The 22,697-nt window shown below is 39.5% G+C and overlaps 1 protein-coding gene and 1 non-coding gene across 2 annotated transcripts; one reads left to right on the forward strand and one right to left on the reverse strand.

Moving 5' to 3' along the window:
- Window positions 1-1,684: 1,684 nt before the first annotated feature.
- Window positions 1,685-22,116, reverse strand: RAB11A (RAB11A, member RAS oncogene family). The gene is made up of 5 exons (XM_033189707.1): window positions 21,785-22,116; window positions 13,633-13,828; window positions 13,205-13,398; window positions 11,749-11,829; window positions 1,685-3,447 (listed from the first exon to the last, which is right to left on the reverse strand). Exons 1-5 carry the CDS (start codon window positions 21,822-21,824, stop codon window positions 3,308-3,310), a joined length of 651 nt encoding a protein of 216 aa, XP_033045598.1. The 5' UTR covers window positions 21,825-22,116; the 3' UTR covers window positions 1,685-3,307.
- Window positions 22,117-22,274: 158 nt separating this feature from the next.
- Window positions 22,275-22,346, forward strand: TRNAQ-CUG. Its single transcript has one exon. It is a non-coding gene; the product is annotated as a tRNA-Gln (tRNA).
- The last annotated feature ends 351 nt before the right edge of the window (window positions 22,347-22,697 follow it).

The raw sequence follows: 22,697 nt of genomic DNA on the forward strand, positions 1-22,697 counted from the left end.
GCTCCACTCAACCAGAAGAAAAATCTCTCTCTGGCGCTAGTGTCATAGCTCCCTATCTGTTCTGCTAACCTATTAAATGATGCAGTGGAAGAGGATCCTTTCACAATCTTTGTTCATTTTTTTATACAGCAAATGGAAGTCATACATAACCTTTTACAAAATTCATTTTTTGTTTTGTTTTCCAGGTTTGTGATATTTGTGAGACATCAGAAAATCAATTTATATTTTTTTCCTCTGTTAAAACAAACAAAGCAAGCCCCCTAAATTGAAACCTAACAGGTTAGAATAAGTTCTTAATTATTCACCCAGCCTTTGAATTATTTTGCTTCCGGTGTTGGCCAAAACTAAGTAGTACAGCTTCTTCTCTAAGGTAGATGGAAGAGATTATCACAATAGCTCAAACCCACTAAAAGCATTTGTATTTTATAAATACAAGTCAGCAAAGACAAAAATTAAGATATTCATTTTCTCAATGATCAAAGAAATGTGACCAGCTCTGATGGGCAACCCAAATTCAAGAAGTCTAACTTTTCTGCAGAACCCTTCAGAACTTAAAAGATCACTGATGTAAGGTCACTAGCTGGCACCTCTTCTTATAATTACAATTTAGCATATTCAGTGCAATGGGCAATAACTTACCCTTACATAATGACAACTACTATTAAAGAGAAATCATGGCATTTGAGAACAATGACGTAAGATTAAATCAAGGCACCATGGCTAACTAACTATTCAGGAGACTATATAACAAGTTAAAAAAAAATTCAAGGCTGGGCACGGTGGCTCACGCCTTTAATCCCAGCAATTTGGGAGGCCGAGGCGGACGGATCACGAGGTCAGATCGAGACCATCCTGGCTAACACGGCGAAACCCCGTCTCTACTAAACATACAAAAAATAAGCCGGGCGTGATGGCAGGAGCCTGTAGTCCCAGCTACTCAAGAGGCTGATGCAGAATGGGATGAACCCGGGAGGGGAGGTGAAGCTTGCAGTGAGCGGAGATCGCGCCACTGCACTCCAGCCTGGGCGACAGAGCAAGACTCCATCTCAAAATAAATAAATAAATAAAAATTTTTTTAAAATTCAAAGTTAAAATAACTGAAAATCAAGGTCAAGTAGCAAAATACTTCTAAATTGCCGTAAGCCCTGAATTGTCAAAATATTTAAAAATGTATTGTTTCTTGCTTGAGACAGTTTGTCTCCTTAGATACTACTCAGAACAAAGACACCTGTTGAAATGCAATTGAAGTCACTTTCTAATACCTAATATTTCCTGGAATTCTCCCAAGATCCAACCATACCCAAAGAAACATTTAAGTCTACACTTGGGTAAAAATTCTAAGTTACTTTATTCATTTTCAATTCACTCTTTAGTTTTTCTCCTTTCTCCTTACTTTGTAAAAAACTTACCACCAACTTTCAATAAAATAGAGATGGATTCTTTTCCTGGGTCTGGTGACTCTGTTATATATGAAAGTACACACTACTTTCCTAATGTTTTTGGACATACTTTTTCCAAGAAAAACATAATTGAACTGCAGGTCTAAAATCAAAGCTGAATTCACATACTGATGCTCCCAATTCAATGTTTACTCACTAATGCAAGAACCTATGCTTTTACATCAGGATTCCACAGCTGCATCCAAAGCACTCAAAGGAAAAATGTAATCTGACAACATAAGAAATAATCCCCCTATAACTGTTTATTAGAATGTGAATATATTCCAAATCAATAACTAAAAAAAAAAAAAAAAAAATTCAAATTACAGAGCATGCATAAAATACAAAGTAGCAATTTACAAATAGATATTATCTTCATAACCAATACACTAAAATAATAAAATGGCTATAGAAGAAAACCAAAATGACTGACTACAGCAATGCCTTCCGTGTGCCCCACACATCATGAGCACTGCAAGAGACAAAAGATTAACTATGAAATATAGTAATCTAAGCAAGCCCACACATACATATTTTGGGGGATTTCCCACCATCCTGAATAGTATCACTGCAGTTGACACACCACTTCCAGGAAACTGCAGAGTAAGTGCTTAATATTATCCACGAGAAAGCAAAACTAAATATTAGTGTGCACATTTCTGAATGAGAAACTAATTGCTTCATTGATTTCGACAATGTAGTGGAAGAAAACTATTTCAGGTCTCTACAATGCCTAAAATGCATTCTATTTAAACTCAAGGTACTATTTCACTTTACATACTAAAAGAATACATGCCTTTAAGTGGTACCACTTGAGCAAAAATTAACCTCTCACTGTATTCTTCAGACATACTGAAACCAAAGATTTAACTGGACTATATTCCATAATATACTGCAAAACTCAAATATTAGCATTGTTAAAATAATTATCCATGCCTGCTGGTGGATACGGTGATAAAACTAGGTTGCATTTCACTTACTGGAAGGTTTTAAGACAAAATTAACACTTCAAAATTTGACACTACCAGCATTAAACCAGTTATTGCCTGAGCAATAAAAGGCCACATAATCTACTGTTTGGAAATTATTATAGATCATTTAAATCTTTTGGGCTGCCTGATCATTGCAACAGAGGCACCCGAGATGGAATTCCACAAGTCCCTCCAGTTCCCAGCCTGCCAGGCAGCACTGTTTAACTTACGGCCCCATAACCATACTACTAATGAAACCGTAACAATCTTTTGTGTTTACTGAGAGAATTCTCCAGAAAAAGTGCCCCCCTCTCTAATCAACTTTGATGCTTACAAAAATTAAAAAACAAAATTTACTCAACTACATAAACCTATTAAGGCATTTTAGAAATTCATGTCCAGATAATGGAAAATTTTCAAGCTCTCAAAATCCTGCTATGTTTATAGGGCAATTCTTATATTTGTGGAAATATACATTGCACTGAGAGAAGAGTGTATTACCGATAAGCTGCTCTGTGGCAAAATGGTAGCTTATTTATAAGGTCTTCTTAGTTTGATTTGATCAAGACCAATAGGTCTGAGCTTCAAGTGATCAAGTTCTATTATGTCCTACATACAGTGACAGGCTTCCATGATAAAAAGTAAACAATAATTGAGGAATCCAAACATTCAGTTTATTAAACTAAGGCTAGTGAAGCCATAGCATGAAAAAAAGCTGCAGTCATTCGGGACAAGTGGATGATTTTATAAAGCTAAAATCAAAAGACTTAGGACATGGAAAAATTCATAAGTATGAAGTAATAAAACACAAAAGTGACACAAGAATTACAAATATATTTAAATCTCAGACCTGGGAAATGGACTATACACAGCCTTCTAGGGGAGAAGAGAAATGCCTTAGATGTTCTGACAGCACTGCACCTTTGGCTTGTTTTCAGTGGTTGGTGGAACATGAATAGGAACCACATTGTTGCTTGGAGACATGTCATTTTCACGTCTGTCTGACATTTGCTTCTGAGAAACAATGCGGTAAATCTCTGAAGGAAAAAAGAAACCACAATACTTAGTGTGAATAAACCTATCATAGTTAGGATAAAAGATACACAGAGGTAGGAGATATATTTGCATCAAAGACCATAAGGAAACTGAACAGAGAATATATAAATTTAAAGTTTTATTTTCAAACAGTCACTGATTAGATTCAACCCTTTAACAACTGCCCTTGGGGTAAGAAAAGAAACAAAGGTTTTTCCATTTCAGAGGGAAAGGTTCACTAGTCAAATAAATCTCTGTTTAAAGAGACCTTAAAAAGGTCAACCAGGCCAGGCACATCACCTGAGGTCAATAGTTCAAGACCAGCCTGCCCAACATGGTGAAACCCTGTCTCTTTAGAAATACAAAACTTAGTCAGGCATGATGGCGGGTGCCTGTAATCCCAGCTACTCAGGAGGCTGAGGCAGGAGAATCACTTGAACCCGGGAGGCAGAGGTTGTGGTGAGCCGAGATCACACTACTGCACTCCAGCCTGGGCAACAGAACAAGACTCCGTCTCAAAAAATAAATAAATAAATAAATAAAAGAGGTAAAGCAATAGGATTACATAGTTTATGGACTTAAGGATTCGAAGTAAACCATAAGAGTATTTTCAGTCTACCTTTACCCCAAAAAACAAAACAAAAAAAAAAACAAACAAAAATTGCCTACACACAATGACGTTGTACCACACAAAAAAATAAATAAATTTGCACTATCAGACGCATTTGGTAGAGTACAACTTAATAAACATGCTAAAATCCTAATGGATTCTTGGAAGGGAAAAAAAGATAATGTGTTTATCAGTGACCTCCTGAACAAAACTTATATTGTAATTAAAGAATGATACAAAACAGGCAACTTAAGATGTTATATGTAAACTCTATTTTTCTTTCATGACACTTATCAAAAATAATTTAGTGTCTGCCTTTTTTATTAAATGTTAAACTCTGTAAGGATCAAAACTGTGTCTGCCTTACTGCTGTACTGCAACATATAATATGTGTTGTAATAAATAACTACATGAATGTCACTAAATTCCTCCACAATAAGTATCTGTATGTAACACATTTGGTCTTATACTGCACTGCCTAAAAGTTGTTCCCTCTGACTAGATTATAAAGTCCTTAAGAACAGAGAATGTACCTTATTTTTGTTTACTCTCCCAGTTGTCCCTCCAAAAAAACTACTCTCAAAAAGCAAGATAATTCTAAAAATATGTCAAATTAACACAATTAGCCTCCTAACATGATGTACTAGGAAAGACACAATGTATTCCTATGAAGGACACCATGTATTCCTGCCAAAAATATTTAAAACTAATTTAATCATGAGGAAATAATGAGATAAATCCAGACTAAGATGAGGATAAATGTTCTAAATTTGTGCTATCCAACAGAGTAGCCACCTCTTTTAATTAAATAAAATTTAAAATCCAATTCTTCATCTAACTAGCCATATTTCAAGCACTCAATAGTAACCTGTGGCTACTCTATTCAACATCTCAGATACAAAACAAATCCATCTGTTGAGGCTCAGAAACCCATACTCCAAAATGGCACTTTGATATGCTGAACTAAAGAAGTCTCAAGGTCTCTCTGACCTTCTCCCACTCCTCATCCTCTCTCCCCAGCACAGGATGAAGCTGAAGTTCCTTCACCTGCCTGAGATCCAGACCCACCAAAAGGAACAACTGTTTTTTCTTCCCCTCCCTGTAAGACCAAGAATGTAACCACACTTCATCAGACTCTTTCACGAGACAATGTACCAATTAATTTCTGTCCACTGATCCATTCATCCTCCCCAGTAATCCCCTCAACAGAATTCCTTTTCTCCTCCTTCCCATAACCTGTTTTGCCAGAATGGCATAAGCTTCTGAATCCCATCAGGAGGTGGGTCATCTCTCTGGTTCTGCCCGTGTACATGTTAATAAATTTTGTATGCCTTTTCTCCAATTAATCTGCCTTTTGTGAGTTGATTTTCCAGCAAACTTTCAGAGGTTTCTATTTAGTTCTCCTACAAAAGAAATGTAAAGGATATAAAAATGATACAGCAGGATTCTTTTTCTTCCTAACCTCTACCTATCGTTTGGACCTTGTGAGAGGTCCAAAGCACAGCCAGCTGTGGTGGCTCATGCCTGTAATCCCAGCACTTTGGGAGGCCAAGACAGGCAGATCACGAGGTCACGAAATCGAGACCATCCTGGCAAACACAGTGAAACCCCGTCTCTACCAAAAATACAAAAAAATTAGCCGGGCATGGTGGCGGGCGCCTGTAGTCCCAGCTTCTCCGGAGGCTGAGGAAGGAGAATGGTGTGAACTCGGGAGGCGGCGGAGCTTGCAGTGAGCCACTGCACTCCAGCCTGGGCGACAGAGCAAGACTCCGTCTCAAAAAAAAAAAAAAAAAAAAGGAAGGTCCAAAGCTGTATCAGATAGCTTTCAGCAAACCTTCAGAGGCCAATAGGGACATTTCCCTTGGCTCCTATACATGTGATCTTTAAATGGATATTGAATTTTAATTAAAAAACAAATCTAGAAAGGACATTATTAGTATATTGAATAAATATGAATATGGATTGCACATTAAAAACTGTATAAATGGGCCAGGCGAGGTGGCTCATGCCTGTAATCCCAGCACTTTGGGAGGCCAAGGTGGGCAGATCACGAGGTCAGGAGATCAAGACCATCCTGGCAAACACGGTGAAACCCCGTCTCTACTAAAAATACAAAAAAAAAAAAAAAAAAAATCAGCCAGGTGTGGTGGCACCGCCTGTAGTCTCAGCTACTTGGGAGGCTGAGGCAGGAGAATCACTTGTCCCAGGAGGGGAGGTTGCAGTGAGATAGCACCACTGCCCTCCAGCCTGGGCGACAGAGCAGACTCTGTCTCAAAAAAACAAAACAAAACAAAACAAAGCAAAAAAAAAACTGTATAAATGTTAAATTTCTTGGATACAACATATGGTATTGTGATTATGTAGGAGAATGCCTTTTTTTTTTTTTTTTTGAGACAGTCTCACTCAGTAAGCAGTGAGGTTGAGACTGCACCACAGCACTCCAGCCTGGGGACAGAGTGAGACCCCGTCTCCAAAAAAGAAACAAAAACAAAAAAACGGTGGGGGGGGTGGGGGTACTGCATAGGAATTGGTATATTCATTTGGTTTTAAAGGAGAACATGCCTTTGAAAGAGGGAAATAGATCTAGTGTAGCAAGTTCCTACCCCCACCGCCACAAAACTCCCAATGAAATAACCTTCTCTAATCAGAAAGCTAGAAGTTACCTGCTTCCTACTTTCTTATCAGGTTTCTGTTGTTGTTTTTTTTTTAATGACACACCCAGCCACAAGAGATTTAAGTATGTAAATTACTTGTGGAACCTCTTAAAGCTAATCACTCTTTATTGCTTTGGTGGCATTTTTACTAGCAGACATCCTTTTTGGTAACTGGAGTAAATGCAGCAGTAATCCATTTCTAAAAAACAGTATGCTTGCAGACATCAACACTGCTCAAATTTCTTGCTTTGTAATGAGATCTCTTTAATTATTTACTTCTCTATGTTCTTTGAGAAGTCTGCCTTTCCCTCTCTTCCAGTTTTACATATATTTGTTTTTTTATGTAAGAATTTTTTTTTGTTTTGGTTCCCCTAATTTAATCTTTAAAACAATTTATAAAGAAGTTAAAACTTACAGTGGGTCACATATTTCATCTTAATTTACACACACAATTTACACTTGAAAAAAGAAGAGCCTCCCAGTTTGAGATCAGAGGGGAAACTTAAAGATGAAGTTAATTCTTTATTCCTTAGCCACTCATCTGACTGAATGACCGAAGGGTAAATCCTTCTCTTTAGCCTTGGCACACTCCCATCCCATCCTTTTTCATTGAAACAAAATCTAAATAAAGATTACATATCCTTTTTTTTAATTTTAATTTTAGTAGCCTGTCTTTATTGTATCCTAGTTGTCTTTCCTTAATGCCTCTTCACATTTGAATCGTCAACCTTCTCAGACATAAATTTTAGCCACTCCCCTTCCCCCACAAAAGAATCTAAGATACTCCTGCTGTCTGTTTTTGTTAGTTTACATATTCAGTTGACTACTTCTTACTGTTTTTCAACTTCTGAGAAATTAGTTCTTAATTTTGAAAAATGTAGTAATTCAGTTAACACATCTCTCTTTCTTTAACATTTTTTAATGGAAATTTTCTGATATACCAAAAGTAGAGTAAGGCCAGGCGGTGGCTCACACCTGTAATCTCAGCACTTTAGGAGGCCAAGGCAGGCGGATCACGTGAGGTCAGGAGTTAGAGACCAGCCTGCAACATGGTAAAAACTCATCTGTACTTAAAATACAAAACTAGAAGGGCATGGTGGCTCAGGCCTATGATCCCAGCTACCCGGGAGGCTGAGACACGAGAATTGCTTGAACCTAGGAGGTAGTCTTCTTGCCTGACAGAGCAAGACTCAGGGGAAAAAAAAAAGAATGTAGCCTTTATACTAAAAAGATATCCTGGACATATTAATTACATGGAGAAATCTAGCAGACATCACCTTAACCAAGTGGTCAAAGTTAACATCACTAGTAATTAATAAGACATCCAATTATCACAAACCTGCTGATATGGTGCACTGAGAACACTTCTGTGGTGTTCCTGCCAAAAGTGTATAACCTGAGTTTAATCGTGAGGAAAAAAATCAGAAAAACCCAAAATGAGGTACACAACAAAATAACTGGATTGTACCCTTCAAAAATGTCAAGGTCAATAAACAAAAGATTGAGGAACTGTTCGAGATTAGAGGAGACTAAAGAGATATGACTGCTAAATGAAACGCATGACCTTATCTTGGACTTTCTTTGACTAATACTGACTAATACGGGTATTACTGGAACAAGTGGCAAAATCTGAATAAGGTCTGTAATTAAACATTGATGTGGCACTATTATCTCTCTGATTTTGATAATTATACTGTGGCTATAAGAGAGAGTATCCTTGTTTTTACAAAATATACACTGAAAAATACTCAAGGATGAGGGTCATCATGTCTGCCACTTAATCTCACATGGTGCCAAAAAAAATATGTATATATTTAGAGAGAAGAGAAAGGATAAAGCAGATGTGGTAAAATATTAACATCTGAAGAATATGGGTGAAGGATATTTGCAAATTCTTTTTACTATTATTTCAATCTCTTTAAATTTGAAACCGTGAAAACGCAAAGTTAAAAGCAAAAAGTAAAAGGTATGCATTAAAAACATCCTTTAGTGAATCTGAGAAAAGACAAAGCTGCACTGAAATTCAGAGGCAGAGCAATCTACCAGTCTCACTCTCCTACTAGTAAACTACCTCTAAAAAATACCATCAAGCAAAATCATCTCATGGAGTCACTTTCAAATTCATGGGTGTCAAGAATGCCATGGGTCTATTCTGAAACCAACAACACAATTAACTCTGAAGTAACAATGTAAATTTTCTGATATATAATTTCACAACTTACAATTTTTGGCTGGGTGTGGTGGCTCATGCCTATAATCCCAGCACTTTGGGAGGCCAAGGCAAGCAGACGGCTTGAGCTCAGGAATTCAAGATCAGACTGGGCCCCATCTCAATTTTTAAAAATTTTAAAGCTTGTTTTTCTTTCAGCAATATCAAAATACAACATAAATACTCCCTTAAGACTGTTAACATTTAAGGCAGAATCAAGTGCAATAGTTACTATTCTCTTTACTGTTTTCTCTATGCATTCACACTTCCACTGGCATACAGGAGGAAGAATGTTTAGAACAAACATCCTAACACCTGCAGAACAACACAGATGTCTGCTGCACATGCAGTGATCTCTGATCCTACAGACCAACAGTGAGATTTACGCAGGAAGCTGAGGAAATAGTGAATATAGAAAGGAAAAGTGGTAGCAAGTGAAACTAAAGTCTTCTTTGCTTTCAAGCAACAATTAAGCTGTAACAAAAGTTCAATCTAGAGTGAATTTTAAGAAAAGTAACCATACATTCATCTTTTTTTTTTTTTTTTTTTTTTAGACAGGATCTCACTCTGCCCGAAGGCTGGAGTGCAGTGGCATGATCTCAGCTCACTGCAGCCTAAACCTCCCAGGCTGAAGCAATCCTCCCACCTCAGCTGGGACTACAGGTGCACACACCACCATGCCCAGTTAATTTTTTTTTTTTTTTAGAGACAGGATTTCACCATGTTGCCCAGGCTGGTTTTGAACTTTTGAGATCACTGCATGTGGCAACAGACATCTGTGTTGTTCTACAGGTGTTAGGATGTTTGAGCTCAAGCGATCCGCCTGCCTCAGCCTCCCAAAGTGCTGGGATTACAGGCATGCATCAACATGCCTGGCTCTCATCTTTAAAGACAAAAGGGCTCAATTTTAAGTACTGACTAGTTCACGTTTGAGCGGATCAGAAGTTCAATGTTACAAAATGATGCATAAAATACTTAACTGCAGATGGAAGACTTGAGCTCATCTTCACTTAATATCAGAATGGGCCAGAATTATAGCAGAGGAGATTTGATACAACATAAAAAATGTTCCAACAATGAGGACTGTCTAAAAAGTTTTTTCAGATGAGATTTTCTGAGGCCTTAAAATGCTCACAGATCTTTAAGGTAATTTAATTCACATGTTTTAAGACTATGACTCTGAGGAGCAGGGAGGTTCAATGACTTTAAACAGGGAGTAGAAGCAAAGTGATAAAGATGTAATGCCCTAGAACTCCTGGGTCTCAATCTAGCACTCTACATGTTGACTTAATAAAATCCACACAAATGGATATAAAGAAAACAAGGACTTGCAAACATACTGCATATTTAATCAACTCTTACTTGCTTAAAACAATCAGTGAAACTCTGACAGAGAACGTTCTAAAGGAAAGCTACTGTGTTCCAAAGACTGTTTATCCAACCCCAGCACTATTCTGATAGCAGAAAACAATTATAATAAAATAGGTACATAAATCACCAATTTTCTCATGCCTTAATTGCTATTTAGCTACTAATTTACCAACTGTTCTCTATATACCAGGGATAGATAAAGTACTTTACAGTGTCAAAATGAGTACTTTACAGGTACTCGTTTTTGAAGTCTAGGGCAGTGACAAACCATTCTTTGCTAAGGGTTACCGAGACAAAAACCTTTAGGTCACAAAAGTCAAGTCAAATCCTACCAGAAGATTTCATAAATATAAGCCTTCTCTCAAAAAGGAAATAACAAAACTCCTCAAAATATGTATGAATTTTATAGATGGAGAAATTAAGGCCTAGAAGGGTTAGGTAACTTGCCTAAGATTGTAGAACTAATAGTAAGTGGAGGAGCCAGGACTAGAACCCAAGTCAGACTTCCAAATCTTACCTCTTTGACTTTACACTTACATTTTTACAGTAAAAGAATATGTTAAAGTTAAAATCTGTTAATCTCTAATACAGGGGCTGCATACAAACAATAAATCAAAACTTGTTATATTATAATTGGAAACCCATTTAATCATACCTCTGTATAGACTTTTTAGAACAATGCCACGTAAAACTGTACTACATATTAAGACATTTTAAATCATGAGTTCTTAAAAGTAATATACAATTTAAAAGTATTTAAAAACAACCCATCAAAGTACTCATTAGAAGATTAAGACTATCTCACTAATAATCTGGTTATTTTAATAGCTTCACGATAAATATGAGTGAACACTTCTTACCTCAGAGGCTGACCTGGTCATTCACATTCCAAATCAGCATGAACTCCATCTCTTTCCCACTACTTTTTAAAACTTTTCTATATGCAATCATTGGCTGATTTTATCTACCAATTATCTCCCATGGTACAATATAGAATATGCAAATGATACCTTTCTTCTGTATCACAAAAGAATTTTATTTTGTCACTATAATTTTTAAAAATATGTTTTTTCCCTAGCTTTTTCTTTACTAAATTTCAAAAGGGCATTTATATCTTTCTATAGCTGGGATCTCAATATTTACCTTATAAAAGTACATTTAAACATTACTTTGTGTTTGTGACCATGAAGAATGTAATACCTGAACTGAAGTAATCATGGAAGTGAATGAATTATTTTCCAAGTATTTTTCCCACTATAAATCAGATGAACTAGGACAACTGAAGCTCAGTGAGCAAGGGTTGTAGTTAATTTTGCACTCTAAACAGCTTTTGCCAGAGTAGCTCTCAAATGATAGTCATTCTCGGCTGATAGATAGTTTAGTTGCTGATTAGTTTGTTTAAATTACCTTCCTAAATCTTCTAGTTCCTACTGGTGTAATCTGAAAATGCAAGTCTTACCTGTTAAAATTGTCTGAAAAGCAGCTTCTACATTTGTAGAGTCTAGAGCAGAAGTCTCAATGAACGACAAACCATTCTTTTCTGTGGGGAGACACAAAAATTTCAGTATTGTCAAGTTTTAAAACAAGGAATAGGATATACTCAAGCCCTCAAAAGGAAAAATAATAGAACTTTTTAAAACTTAAGACCTCCTCAACTTGAGACAGTAAGGGAACCATTCTATTTACACTTTATTTACTTACTTTATTATTTCTTTATTTAAGTAGAGATGCAGCTCTCACTATGTTGCCCAGCCTGGTCTCGAACTCCTGGCCTCAAGCATTTCTCCTGCCTCAGTCTCCCAAAATGCTGAGATTACAGGCATGAGCCACCATGCTCAACCCTACTTACACATTAATATTTACACATTAATAGATTAAAAATAATAGTGAGAGGGCTGGGCATGGTGGCTCACTCCTGTAATCCCAGGACTTTGGCAGTCCAAGGCAGGCGGATTGCTTGAGCCTAGGAGTTCAAGACCAGCCTGGGCAAAATGGCAAAACCCCGTCTCTACAAAAAATACAAAAAATTAGCTGAGTGTGGTAGCACACACCCGTAGTTCCAGCTACTTAGGAGGCTGAGGTGGAAGATCACTTGAGCCCAGGAGGTCAAGGCTGCAGTGAGCCTTGATTGTGCCACTCCACTCCAGACTGGATGACAGAGTGAGATCCTGGCTCTCAAAAAAAAACAAAAAAAAAAAAAAGAGAAAATGTCAATTGGCTCCTTAATTAAAATAAATACTTATTACATCTAAATACTACTCACTAGTAATGAATGACACCACTTAAAATGTGGTAAAAATGTATCCAGTGGCCAGCTATTTCCACCTCTTGCTATCCTCTCCATCAACCACATTGGCTATAGTATTCAGAATGTTGTAGCTATATTACTTACAATAAAGCTATTCTTGCATGGGAAATTAAAAAAACTGTTACAGAAAGTTTATCCACAGCATCAGCATTAGAGCAAAGGCAAGACTTTCACTAGCCACAAATGCACAATGTTGTCTTCTGGCATGCTGTCCCTACCAGAACAGGGGCAAGAGACATGTGAATTCTTTATGAAGCCAAAAAGTTGCAGCTCCTAAGCAGCTGCATCCCTATTGGTCCCTGACACTCTGAGCTTTTACCTTTCACTCACATAGAGCTCATGTACAGCAGCCTTTGTAAACCCAGAAACATAACAGAAAAAGAGACAGGATACACAATGTTTATATTCATTTTTTGGCAGAAAAATATTCCTGTTTTAATGACTCAAAGCAAACAAGCTATACAGTCATTACAAACTTTCAAAACAATTCTTGCTAAGCATTCATGTTTACCTTTCGGAAACTATTATAACCTATTACTCTCACGGGAAAGGTATCAAAACCACAAGACACAATGGTAAGAAATATCATGGAATTCCTATCACTAACCTGCAAAAGCTCTTGCTTCATCTGTAGGAACTGCCCTGAGATGACGCAGATCACTCTTATTGCCCACAAGCATGATAACAATGTTACTATCAGCATGATCTCTCAGTTCTTTCAGCCACCGCTCTACATTTTCGTATGTGAGATGTTTAGCAATGTCATAAACCAATAAGGCACCTACAGCTCCACGATAATATCTGAAAACAGAAACATATTTAGTATCAGAAAACAACCACAAGATGGAAGCAAACACCAGGAAGAACTCAAAATATGGATTATGAGTTTTAAAAACATACTTATAAATAAATTTCTAAGGATTCCTAACACTAGAATTCTTAAAAGGAAAAAAGAGTTCTTTTTCCAACACCAAAAGTCAGCTAATTCACTCATTGGCAACCCATTTTACAGAACTTAAAAACTGTGAGACTTACGCTGATGTTATAGCTCGGTATCGCTCTTGCCCTGCTGTGTCCCATATCTGTGCCTTTATTGTTTTTCCATCAACCTGGATGCTTCTTGTTGCAAACTCTACTCCAATGGTGCTCTTGCTTTCCAGATTAAACTCATTTCGAGTAAATCGAGACAGGAGATTACTCTTTCCAACGCCAGAATCTCCAATAAGGACAACTGGAAAGACAAAGAACTTAATGTCAGATGAATGAGGCAAACACATTCAGAATACCACTATGCTTTCAACACAAATAAGTTTGGCTTCAGAGTAAATAAAGCAAGAAAAATAAGGTATATGATTTTTTAAAAGGAATGGGGGCAGGGGGTTGAACCTCATGTTCTTGACCAGTTACCAATCAATAAAATCGATTTATTCTTTTCAACCTGTTTCTACCTGTATGACTTCCACACATCATCTGCTTAGCACAGATACAGTACCCTATCTTAAACATGTAGTTTTAATCACAGATGCACTTGGCACTGATGACAGGCATTAATTACCATCAATGCTATGCCAATCTTACTACTTTAGAAGATAACTTCAAAGATAAATACTAAACTAAATGAACAATTTATGATATTAAAATGTAATGTATCAGACATGAAAACAACAAAGGCTGTTTAGTGGTTAGGGAAGGACAAAATGAATATACTTCGTTTCATCAAAGACTGAGTGTGATCTTAGGACTCAGACCTAGACAAAATGAAAAACATTTAACATATGAGGCACAGGGTTTATAAACTTCACCATACAGATCACAGAAACTAAAACGATCTTTAATAGTTGCATTCATCAGATTGGTTCAAAGTTAAAGACCCCTCTACCAAAAAACCCACCCCACTAAAGATAAACAGGGGTACTAGGAAACTAATAATTCTGACATACTGTGAGTCAAAACCAAACCAAGTGTCAGGCGTGGTGGCTCACGCCTGTAATCTCAGCATTTTGGGAGGCCAAGAGTTCGAGACAAGTCTGGCCAACATGGTGAAAACCCCATCTCTATAAAAATACAAAACTTAGCCAGGCATGGTGGTGGGTGCCTGTAATCCCAACTACTTGTGGGCCTGAGGCATGAGAATAGCTTGAACCCAGGAAATAGGTTGCAGAGGGCCAAGAGTGTGCCACCGCACTCCAGCCTGGACGACACACCGAGACTCTGTCTCAAAAAATAAAATAAAATAAAATAAAAATAAAACAAAGCAAGGAGGGCATACACTTTCACTTATGACTCCATGATTTTTTGGAAAATAGGTCTTGATTAGATGAATTTGCTTCCTGTGATTTCTATAGGCAGCAGTTTACTTACTAAGTAGATACATGGAGATTCTTTTTCACCCAAAGTGGTATTACACTTAAGAATTTCAAAAACAATGGAGAAATAAGCAGTTAAGTTGTTTTAAGGTATTTTCTTTTTTTTTTTTTTTTTTGAGACGGAGTCTTGCTCTGTCGCCGGGGCTGGAGTGCAGTGGCCAGATCTCAGCTCACTGCAAGCTCCGCCTCCCAGGTTTACGCCATTCTCCTGCCTCAGCCTCCCGTGTAGCTGGGACTACAGGCGCCCGCCACCTCGCCCAGCTAGTTTTTTGTATTGTTTAGTAGAGACGGGGTTTCACCGTGTTAGTCAGGATGGTCTCGATCTCCTGACCTCGTGATCCGCCCGTCTCGGCCTCCCAAAGTGCTGGGATTACAGGCTTGAGCCACCGCGCCCGGCCGTTTTAAGGTATTTTCTATCTGAATTTAAAGTTCAAAATGAGTTCACAGGTTTACAGAATCTGAGCTAGACATTTTTTCCTTTGTAAAATTGGTATCAGCATTTCAGGAAACATTATATTCGTTCCTACTTTTGACCACTAAGACTTCTTCTTATCTATCTAAACTAGTTAATTGATTTAGACATCAGGACTAGAAAATCAAACACAAAAATAAGGCCAAGGAATAAGACCATTCCTTACTAAAGAGACTGAGATTTGGTGGTACGAGTGGAAAGAACGGTAAAAACTAAAAGCTCACTACACTCTGGTCAGAGGGCAAAGACAGTCCATTACACACTCCCTCCTTGCCACAGGAGCGGATATAAGCTGGCCTCTGGACAGTCTTAGACAGAGTACATTATCAAATGCATATCTTTCTGGCTTCCTCAGTCAGCTGATTCAGCAAGAAATCATTCAGAAGACAGTGAATTCAACACAGCACAAAGAGTGGTTATTTCTAACTAAAGAGTCAACTAGAGGGTGTCAAAGGTGCTATGGCAAACATATACATGCTTTTATTTGCTATCAGAAGAAAATGTCAAAGTTATTAAAGTGATGTACAAAAGCAATGCACTTTCAATTTTATAGGACGGTTAGTTGATATATTAGTTTCCAGGGTCCACCATTCTGGATATGAAGTCAAATTTCAGTTTCGGTTAATAGTCTACTATTAATAGGATACATTCACTGTTGCTTCTTAGTACAAAAGGCTGGATGTTTGCTAAGGAAATGGCCTTTGAATCACTTATACAAAAAAAATTAAATACAAAAAAATACATGACTAAATACAAACAAAAAAAATTAGACAGGCATGGTGGTGCATGCCTGTAGTCCCAACTACTCAGGAGGCTGAGGTGGGAGAATGGCTTGAGCCTGGGAGGCAGAGGTTGCGGTGAGCCTGGATCGTGAGCCACTATACTCTAGCTAGGGCAATAGAGCCAGAACTTGTCTCAAAAAAAAAAAACCTTCCAGTAATTTCTTTCTTTCTTTTTTTGAGACAGGGTCTCACTGTCGCCCAGACTGGAGTGCAGCGGCACAAACAGGGCCCACTGCAGCCTAGACTTCCCAGGCTCAGAGGATCCTCCCACCTCAGCCTCCTAAGTAGCTGGAACTATAGGCACATGCCAACACACTCAGCTAATTTTTTGTATTTTCTGTAGAGATGGGGTTTTGCCATGTCGCCCAGGCTGGGTCTCAAACTCCTGGACTCAAAAGATCCACTTGCCTTGGCCTCCCAAAGTACTGGGATTACAGGCATAGGCCACCATGCCTGGCCAACTCCAGCACTTTTAAGTTTAGGTTTCCTCCCTTTTGACCTCCACTTTTAATGATTATGTTAATTATCTCACCAATCTCAACTCCTTATGCCATCATAAAGATAGTAAGGGAACTTTTTTCTTAATGTAACCAATTAATGTTAACACTGTTAAAAAAGCACTCTAATCTGAAAATAACTCAAAATTCATGAATGTTTTAAAAAGTTATCTCAACTAGGCCAGGTGCAGTGGCTCACGCCTGTAATCCCAGCACTTTGGGAGGCCAAGGAGGGTGGATCACCTGAGGTTGGGAGTTTGAGACCAGCCTGACCAACATGGAGAAACCTCATCTCTACTAAAAACACAAAATTAGTCAGGTGTGGTGCATGCCTGTAGTCCCAGCTACTCAGGATGCTGAGGCAGGAGAATCACTTGAACCTGGAGGCAGAGGTTGCAGTGAGCCGAAATCACGCCATTGCACTCTAGCCTGGGCAACAAGAGTGAAACTCCGTCTCAAAAAAAAAAAAAGTTATCAGCTAGACATCTGCCGTATTTGAGTATCATCGCAAATACCTAATACTAAATATCAAGCTGCTAAATGCATAAAAGCAGAATATATATATTAATTATCCATTGTTTAATTAAAAATTTCTGCTTCTTCAACTACATTTAGTTTTATACTTTCTCTTGCAAACTAATTTACTGGACCAAAATACAATTCATCAAAGACAGTACTTCAACCCTAAAAGTTACCACCTGAAAGAATAACTGGTAATTTTCATTCTGGTTTTCATAAATTTGGAAACATTTCTATTCTTTCAACTATATTCATATAGTCCAACCTCCTCAAAAGTTTTTAATATACAATGCATTCAAGGTGGGACACAGTGGCTCATGCCTGTAATCTCAGCACTCTGGGAGGCCAAAGTGGGAGGATCCCTTGAGCCCAGGAGTTTGAGACCAGCCTGGGCAATGTAGGGAGACCCTATCTCCACAAAAAAGAAATTTTTATTTCTGTAAGTAGGATAGTCTTAAAAAAAAAAAAAATCCAGGCATGGTGGAGTATATTTGTAGTTCCAGCTACTTGGGAGGCTGAGGCAGGAGGATTTCTTGAGCACAGGAATTTGAGGCTGCAGTGGGCTATGACTGTGCCATGGCACTCCAGCCTGGGCAACAGAGGGAGACCCTGCCTAAAAAAAAAAAAAAAAAAAATATATATATATATATATATATAGTTATATATAATGCAAACAATAAGGCTCAAGTCTAGACAAGTTTTTCCAGATTCAGGAGAATCTGAGTTGCTCAACCAAAACTTGTGAAAGAAAAACTACTAACAAGATGCAAGACAGCAAAGTTCCCATGATAATTTCTACTGACAATCAGCTGACGGTTAATTACTACTGACCTCCAATGTGATTGAAAAGAAAATGTCTTAAGCAATAGACTATGTACCCAGGTATTTTTAGAAAATGTAACTTTGGATTGGTGCCTACCACACAATATTTGTAAATAGAAATTATGATTGATGCTTACTTATGTCCCACAGGGCCTTAACCACATTATTTGTAAATACTTACAGAATTAAAGTTTTAAAAATAAAAAGTTTAAATAAAATAAAACTAATTCCCTCCCACCAAAAGTCTCACTATTGGGCTTAAATAAAGGTTAATGTTAAGAACAAATACATAATTTAGAATAATTGTACTGCTCGTCCCACATTACATTCCTATTTAGACCACTCCATCCCCCGTTAATCAAAATATCCCTTTATTTTCAACTTGTTAGTTACAAACTAACTCCAATTCTCTCAACTATTGCATTTGCTAGGTAAAGCTTCTAAGTACAAACAGCTGCAGTCCATCTCAGTGAATAAATCTCTGTACAATAAAGCTATTTTAAAATAAAATCATTCTTCACTTTAAAGCAGGATACTTGTATAAATAAGAAATTGGCTAAATAATCAGCATTGAAGTTAAAAAAAAAAAAAAAACAGAAAACAGTGACTCATATCCTGTAAGAGCTTTAAAAAATTAGAAATCTGGCCAGACACGGTGGCTCACGCCAGTAATCCCAGCGCTTTAGGAGGCCCAGGCAGGTGGATCACCTGAGATCAGGAGTTCGAAACCAGCCTAACCAACATGGAGAAACCTCGTCTCTACTAAAAATACAAAATTAGCCGGGCGTGGTGGTGCATGCCTGTAATCCCAGCTACTCAGGAGACTGAGGCAGGACAATCGCTTGAACCCAGGAGGCAGAAGTTGCAGTGAGCCGAGATCGCATCATTGCGCTCCAGTCTGGGCAACAAGAGCGAAATTTCGTCTCAAAAAAAAAAAAAAAGTAGAAATCCTCCTCAGCAGAATTTTTAACACCCTATCTTAAACAGCAAAATGCACAACAAAATGAAACCATAACCCATGGAAACATAAAAGGCATTAGAAGTTCCCAGTTTTATGTTTCTTTAATAATATTTAAACGCTCTTGTAGTTGAACCTACATTTAAGGTTCAAAAAACCGACAAAGGCCAGGCACAGTGGCTCACGCCTATAATCCCAGCACTTGAGGGGGCTGAGGCAGGTGGATTGCTTAAGTCCAGGAGTGCGAGACCAGCCTGGGCAACATGGCAAAACCCTGTCTTTACAAAAAAAGAAAATTAGCTGGACGTGGTGCTGCACTCCTGTAGTCTCAGCTACTCCTAGGAGCTAGAGAGTAGCTAGGGAGGCTGAGGTGGGAGGGTCACCTGAGCCTGAGGAGGCCGAGACTGCAGTGAGCCTTGATTGTGCCACTGCACTCCAGCCTGGGGGACAGAGCGAGACCCTGTCTCAAAAAAAAAAAAAAAAAAAAAACTGACAAAACCACAGTAACTTCTTTCACATTATTACCATTTATTGAGTCCTCATGGTTAAAATTTTACAAATAGTCTCATTTAATTCTCACAACAATCTTAAGAGGCAGGCATTTTCCTTTATATAAATGAGAGAACTGAGACTCAGAAAAGTTAACTTTTCCAAGGTCACATAGTAAATATAAGACCTGAGTCAGGATCTAAACCGAAATCTACGTAATTCCAAAGCTTGGTGCTCTCAATCGCTGCTAGAAGAATGGTCTAATCAAAAAGCTGAAATACTTTAGGCCAATTCAGAATATTTTAATATTCTTTGTTAAAAAATAAAAGGACCTTGTATAACCAACATTCAAGTTCAAACCAAACAGGAGAAATACCCTGACGGTCTATCTTGTTCTGCATTAATTACTTCAAAGACAGCCTTTATAAAGGCACACTACCATTATACCATATTTTAAAACACAAACCTCCCTTTAACCCCAAAGTTTCAAGAGATTCAAATAATTTCACATCATCTCAGATACCTTCGGCAAAACGTATGCTGTAGTATACTTTTTGTAATCCAGGTCTCAGTTTTGTATTTGTAAAATGAACTAAGTACCCTGAAAGTACTTTAAAGCACGGGGTGGAGGGGGGATACCAAAAGTATTCACCCTATACGATAGAATATTCTGGGTCAGAGGCGTAAGAGATGACAAGAGTACAACAGCAGGCTAGTATAACAAGATTTGCAAAGTATTGGGAAAGCAAAGAAATCTTTCCTGCTTGGTTTAGTCAATCATTCTTAGCACCCAGTGGCAAAGACAGAAACAGTCACCATGCTTAACATTCTTTAAACTCCACCCTCCACAGTAAAGCTTTAATAGCAATGGCTTCTTCCTCAGTGGTAATGATCTTTGTTCGGCACACTACTGATGGCTACCTTCCCAATTCAGGAGCAGAGAAAGAGCATCAGAGTGAGAGTACATTCACTGAACAAAAAAAGCATCTACTGTACTCTCTTCTCATTGAAAAATGTACCCTTTATCTTCGTTGATTAAAAAAAAAAATTGGATTCCTTCCGGACTCAACCAATAAGCAATTCTTTCTAACCAACCCTGACCCTCTGATATGTTCTATCCAAGGGCACTACATGTTTCCGTACCTTATAATAAATATTTAATGTGACCTAAAGAGCACACAACTTCCTCTTACCCCCAACCTTTTGGGAAAGGTATGTGGCCAACTAGGGCTCTTCCCTTCCTGTTGGATCCTCCCAGTGTTGCAGCAGGAAGCAACCCGTCCATAGAGATAAAGCAAGCTAGTATTTGTGCAGCGCACAACCTTTCCTGCTCAGGAACCGGGCCTTCAGGTCTGGCAAGGATAACAGCCACCACCCATCCGCAACCTCTTCTCGCGAACCGAGTAAAGAGTTATCCCGGGTTGTGTGCCACTGAGTAGGGAGAGCAAGAAAATAAAAGGCTAGGTGGGAAGTAATGTCAGCCTGCCGGGTCACTGCGACAAGAGCGCCACTGGGTGATGGGCGATCCCTCTTACCCTCCCACCACCCGGGTCGCAACGGAGACAAGAGAGCTCTAAACACGATCTGGGGAGGGAAGGTAGAGAGAGTTGCCAAATGGGGAGTGGGGGAGGGAGCGGTCAGAGAAGGTTAAGGACCGCAAGGACCGCGAGAACCGCGGGGCGGAGGGTGGGGGTGGGGGCCCCTGGCCCCCTCAGATTTTACCGGGTCCTAGACCCGGGATGGGAGAAGCTTAGAGGGGGGGCCGAACGAGGGGAGAAGAGATGCAGAAGAGAGGCTCGCTCGAGCGGGGAAAGGGGGCAGATAAGAAAAGACCTGTAGTGGGAGTCTGCACAGAAGGCAAGGCCAAAAGGGAAGCGAAGAACCCGTCAGAGGGGCTTCGGGAGAGGACGCCAGCCGGGAAAGGTGTACGCTGAGGGGGAGGGGGCGCTACACCCGAAAAGAGAGATGGTGGGAGGGGCGGCGGGGCCGCAGAACCCGGGGAAAGGAATTCGACGATATGCGAGAAGGCAGTCCGCCAGGGGAAGGACACGCAGGGAGGGGCTCTGAGGCCAGCCAAGGCCCACGGAGAGGTCGCTCAGAGAGCGGCATGTGATGGGGACCCCTGTCTGAGGAGGGGAGAAGCTGACCTGGGTAGGAGACGGAACCGCACAAAAAGGGCTGAGGCAGGCCTCTATCAGTGCAGGGGTGGCCGGCACCTCCGCCGAGAGTGTCCCGGGTCCCCGAACGGGGACTGTGTAGAGTGCGAGAGCCCATGGCCTCACCTTTAAAGAGGTAGTCGTATTCGTCGTCGCGGGTGCCCATTGCGCGGCCGAGGAGCGAAAGGGCGGGAGCAGCAGTGGTATCTGTGGGACCAGGGGGCGTCGCTGCAGTGGTAACCCGAACGCGGAGCTTCAACTGCCGGACTGGATGAAGAGCCCCTCCTTGCCGCTGCGCCACTTCCGGCAGACCCCAGCCTTTAAGGGGAAGTACTTCCGGGGGCGGTTCCCCGTCCTGAACCCAAGGGGTGGTGTGCGCGAGAGTCGCGATACGTGGGGCTTCAAACTTTCGTCGCTAAAGGAGGCTCAAAGGGGAAACTGAGTCCTGGAATTCCTAGCTACCATGGTCTTAGTGGCCTCTTGCTCATTTCTCGAGCTACCGTGCCCGGAAGCGACTCGCTGGAACCGGGCGGGACCGCCTATGAGTGGTGGGTTTGTGGATGGGGGCGGGGTTGTCTAAGGATTACAGAGCCAAAGGCGGCTATGTGCGCGTGGCGGTTCCATGGTGTAATGGTTAGCACTCTGGACTCTGAATCCAGCGATCCGAGTTCAAATCTCGGTGGAACCTGCGTTGGTGGTTTTTTTTTTTTTTCTTAACTTTTTTGTTCACTAAGTAATTGAACAACTATGATATATATTACATGGAGATGTAAAATTTAATCCTTGCCTATGAAGACCTCACAAATTTCCCACTGCATTTGAGGTACTATCTGCTACCTGGCGGGGGTTGTCTTAATGAGCCTCTTCACTACCTTTTTTTTTTTAACCCTGGCCCCTCAAACCTTAATTCAGAAGCTTCAATGAAACTTGAAAATTCCTTTTGCTGGAATTTTCTACCTCCAGCTTCATGCACGGGTAGGCGCTTGTCACTCACTCCTCTCCGGAAATCTCTGTCTATCTCGTTTTCATTTAGAGTACT

This window comes from Trachypithecus francoisi, unplaced genomic scaffold, assembly GCF_009764315.1.
Source record: "Trachypithecus francoisi isolate TF-2019V2 unplaced genomic scaffold, Tfra_2.0 Lachesis_group3, whole genome shotgun sequence".
Lineage (NCBI taxonomy): Eukaryota > Metazoa > Chordata > Mammalia > Primates > Cercopithecidae > Trachypithecus > Trachypithecus francoisi.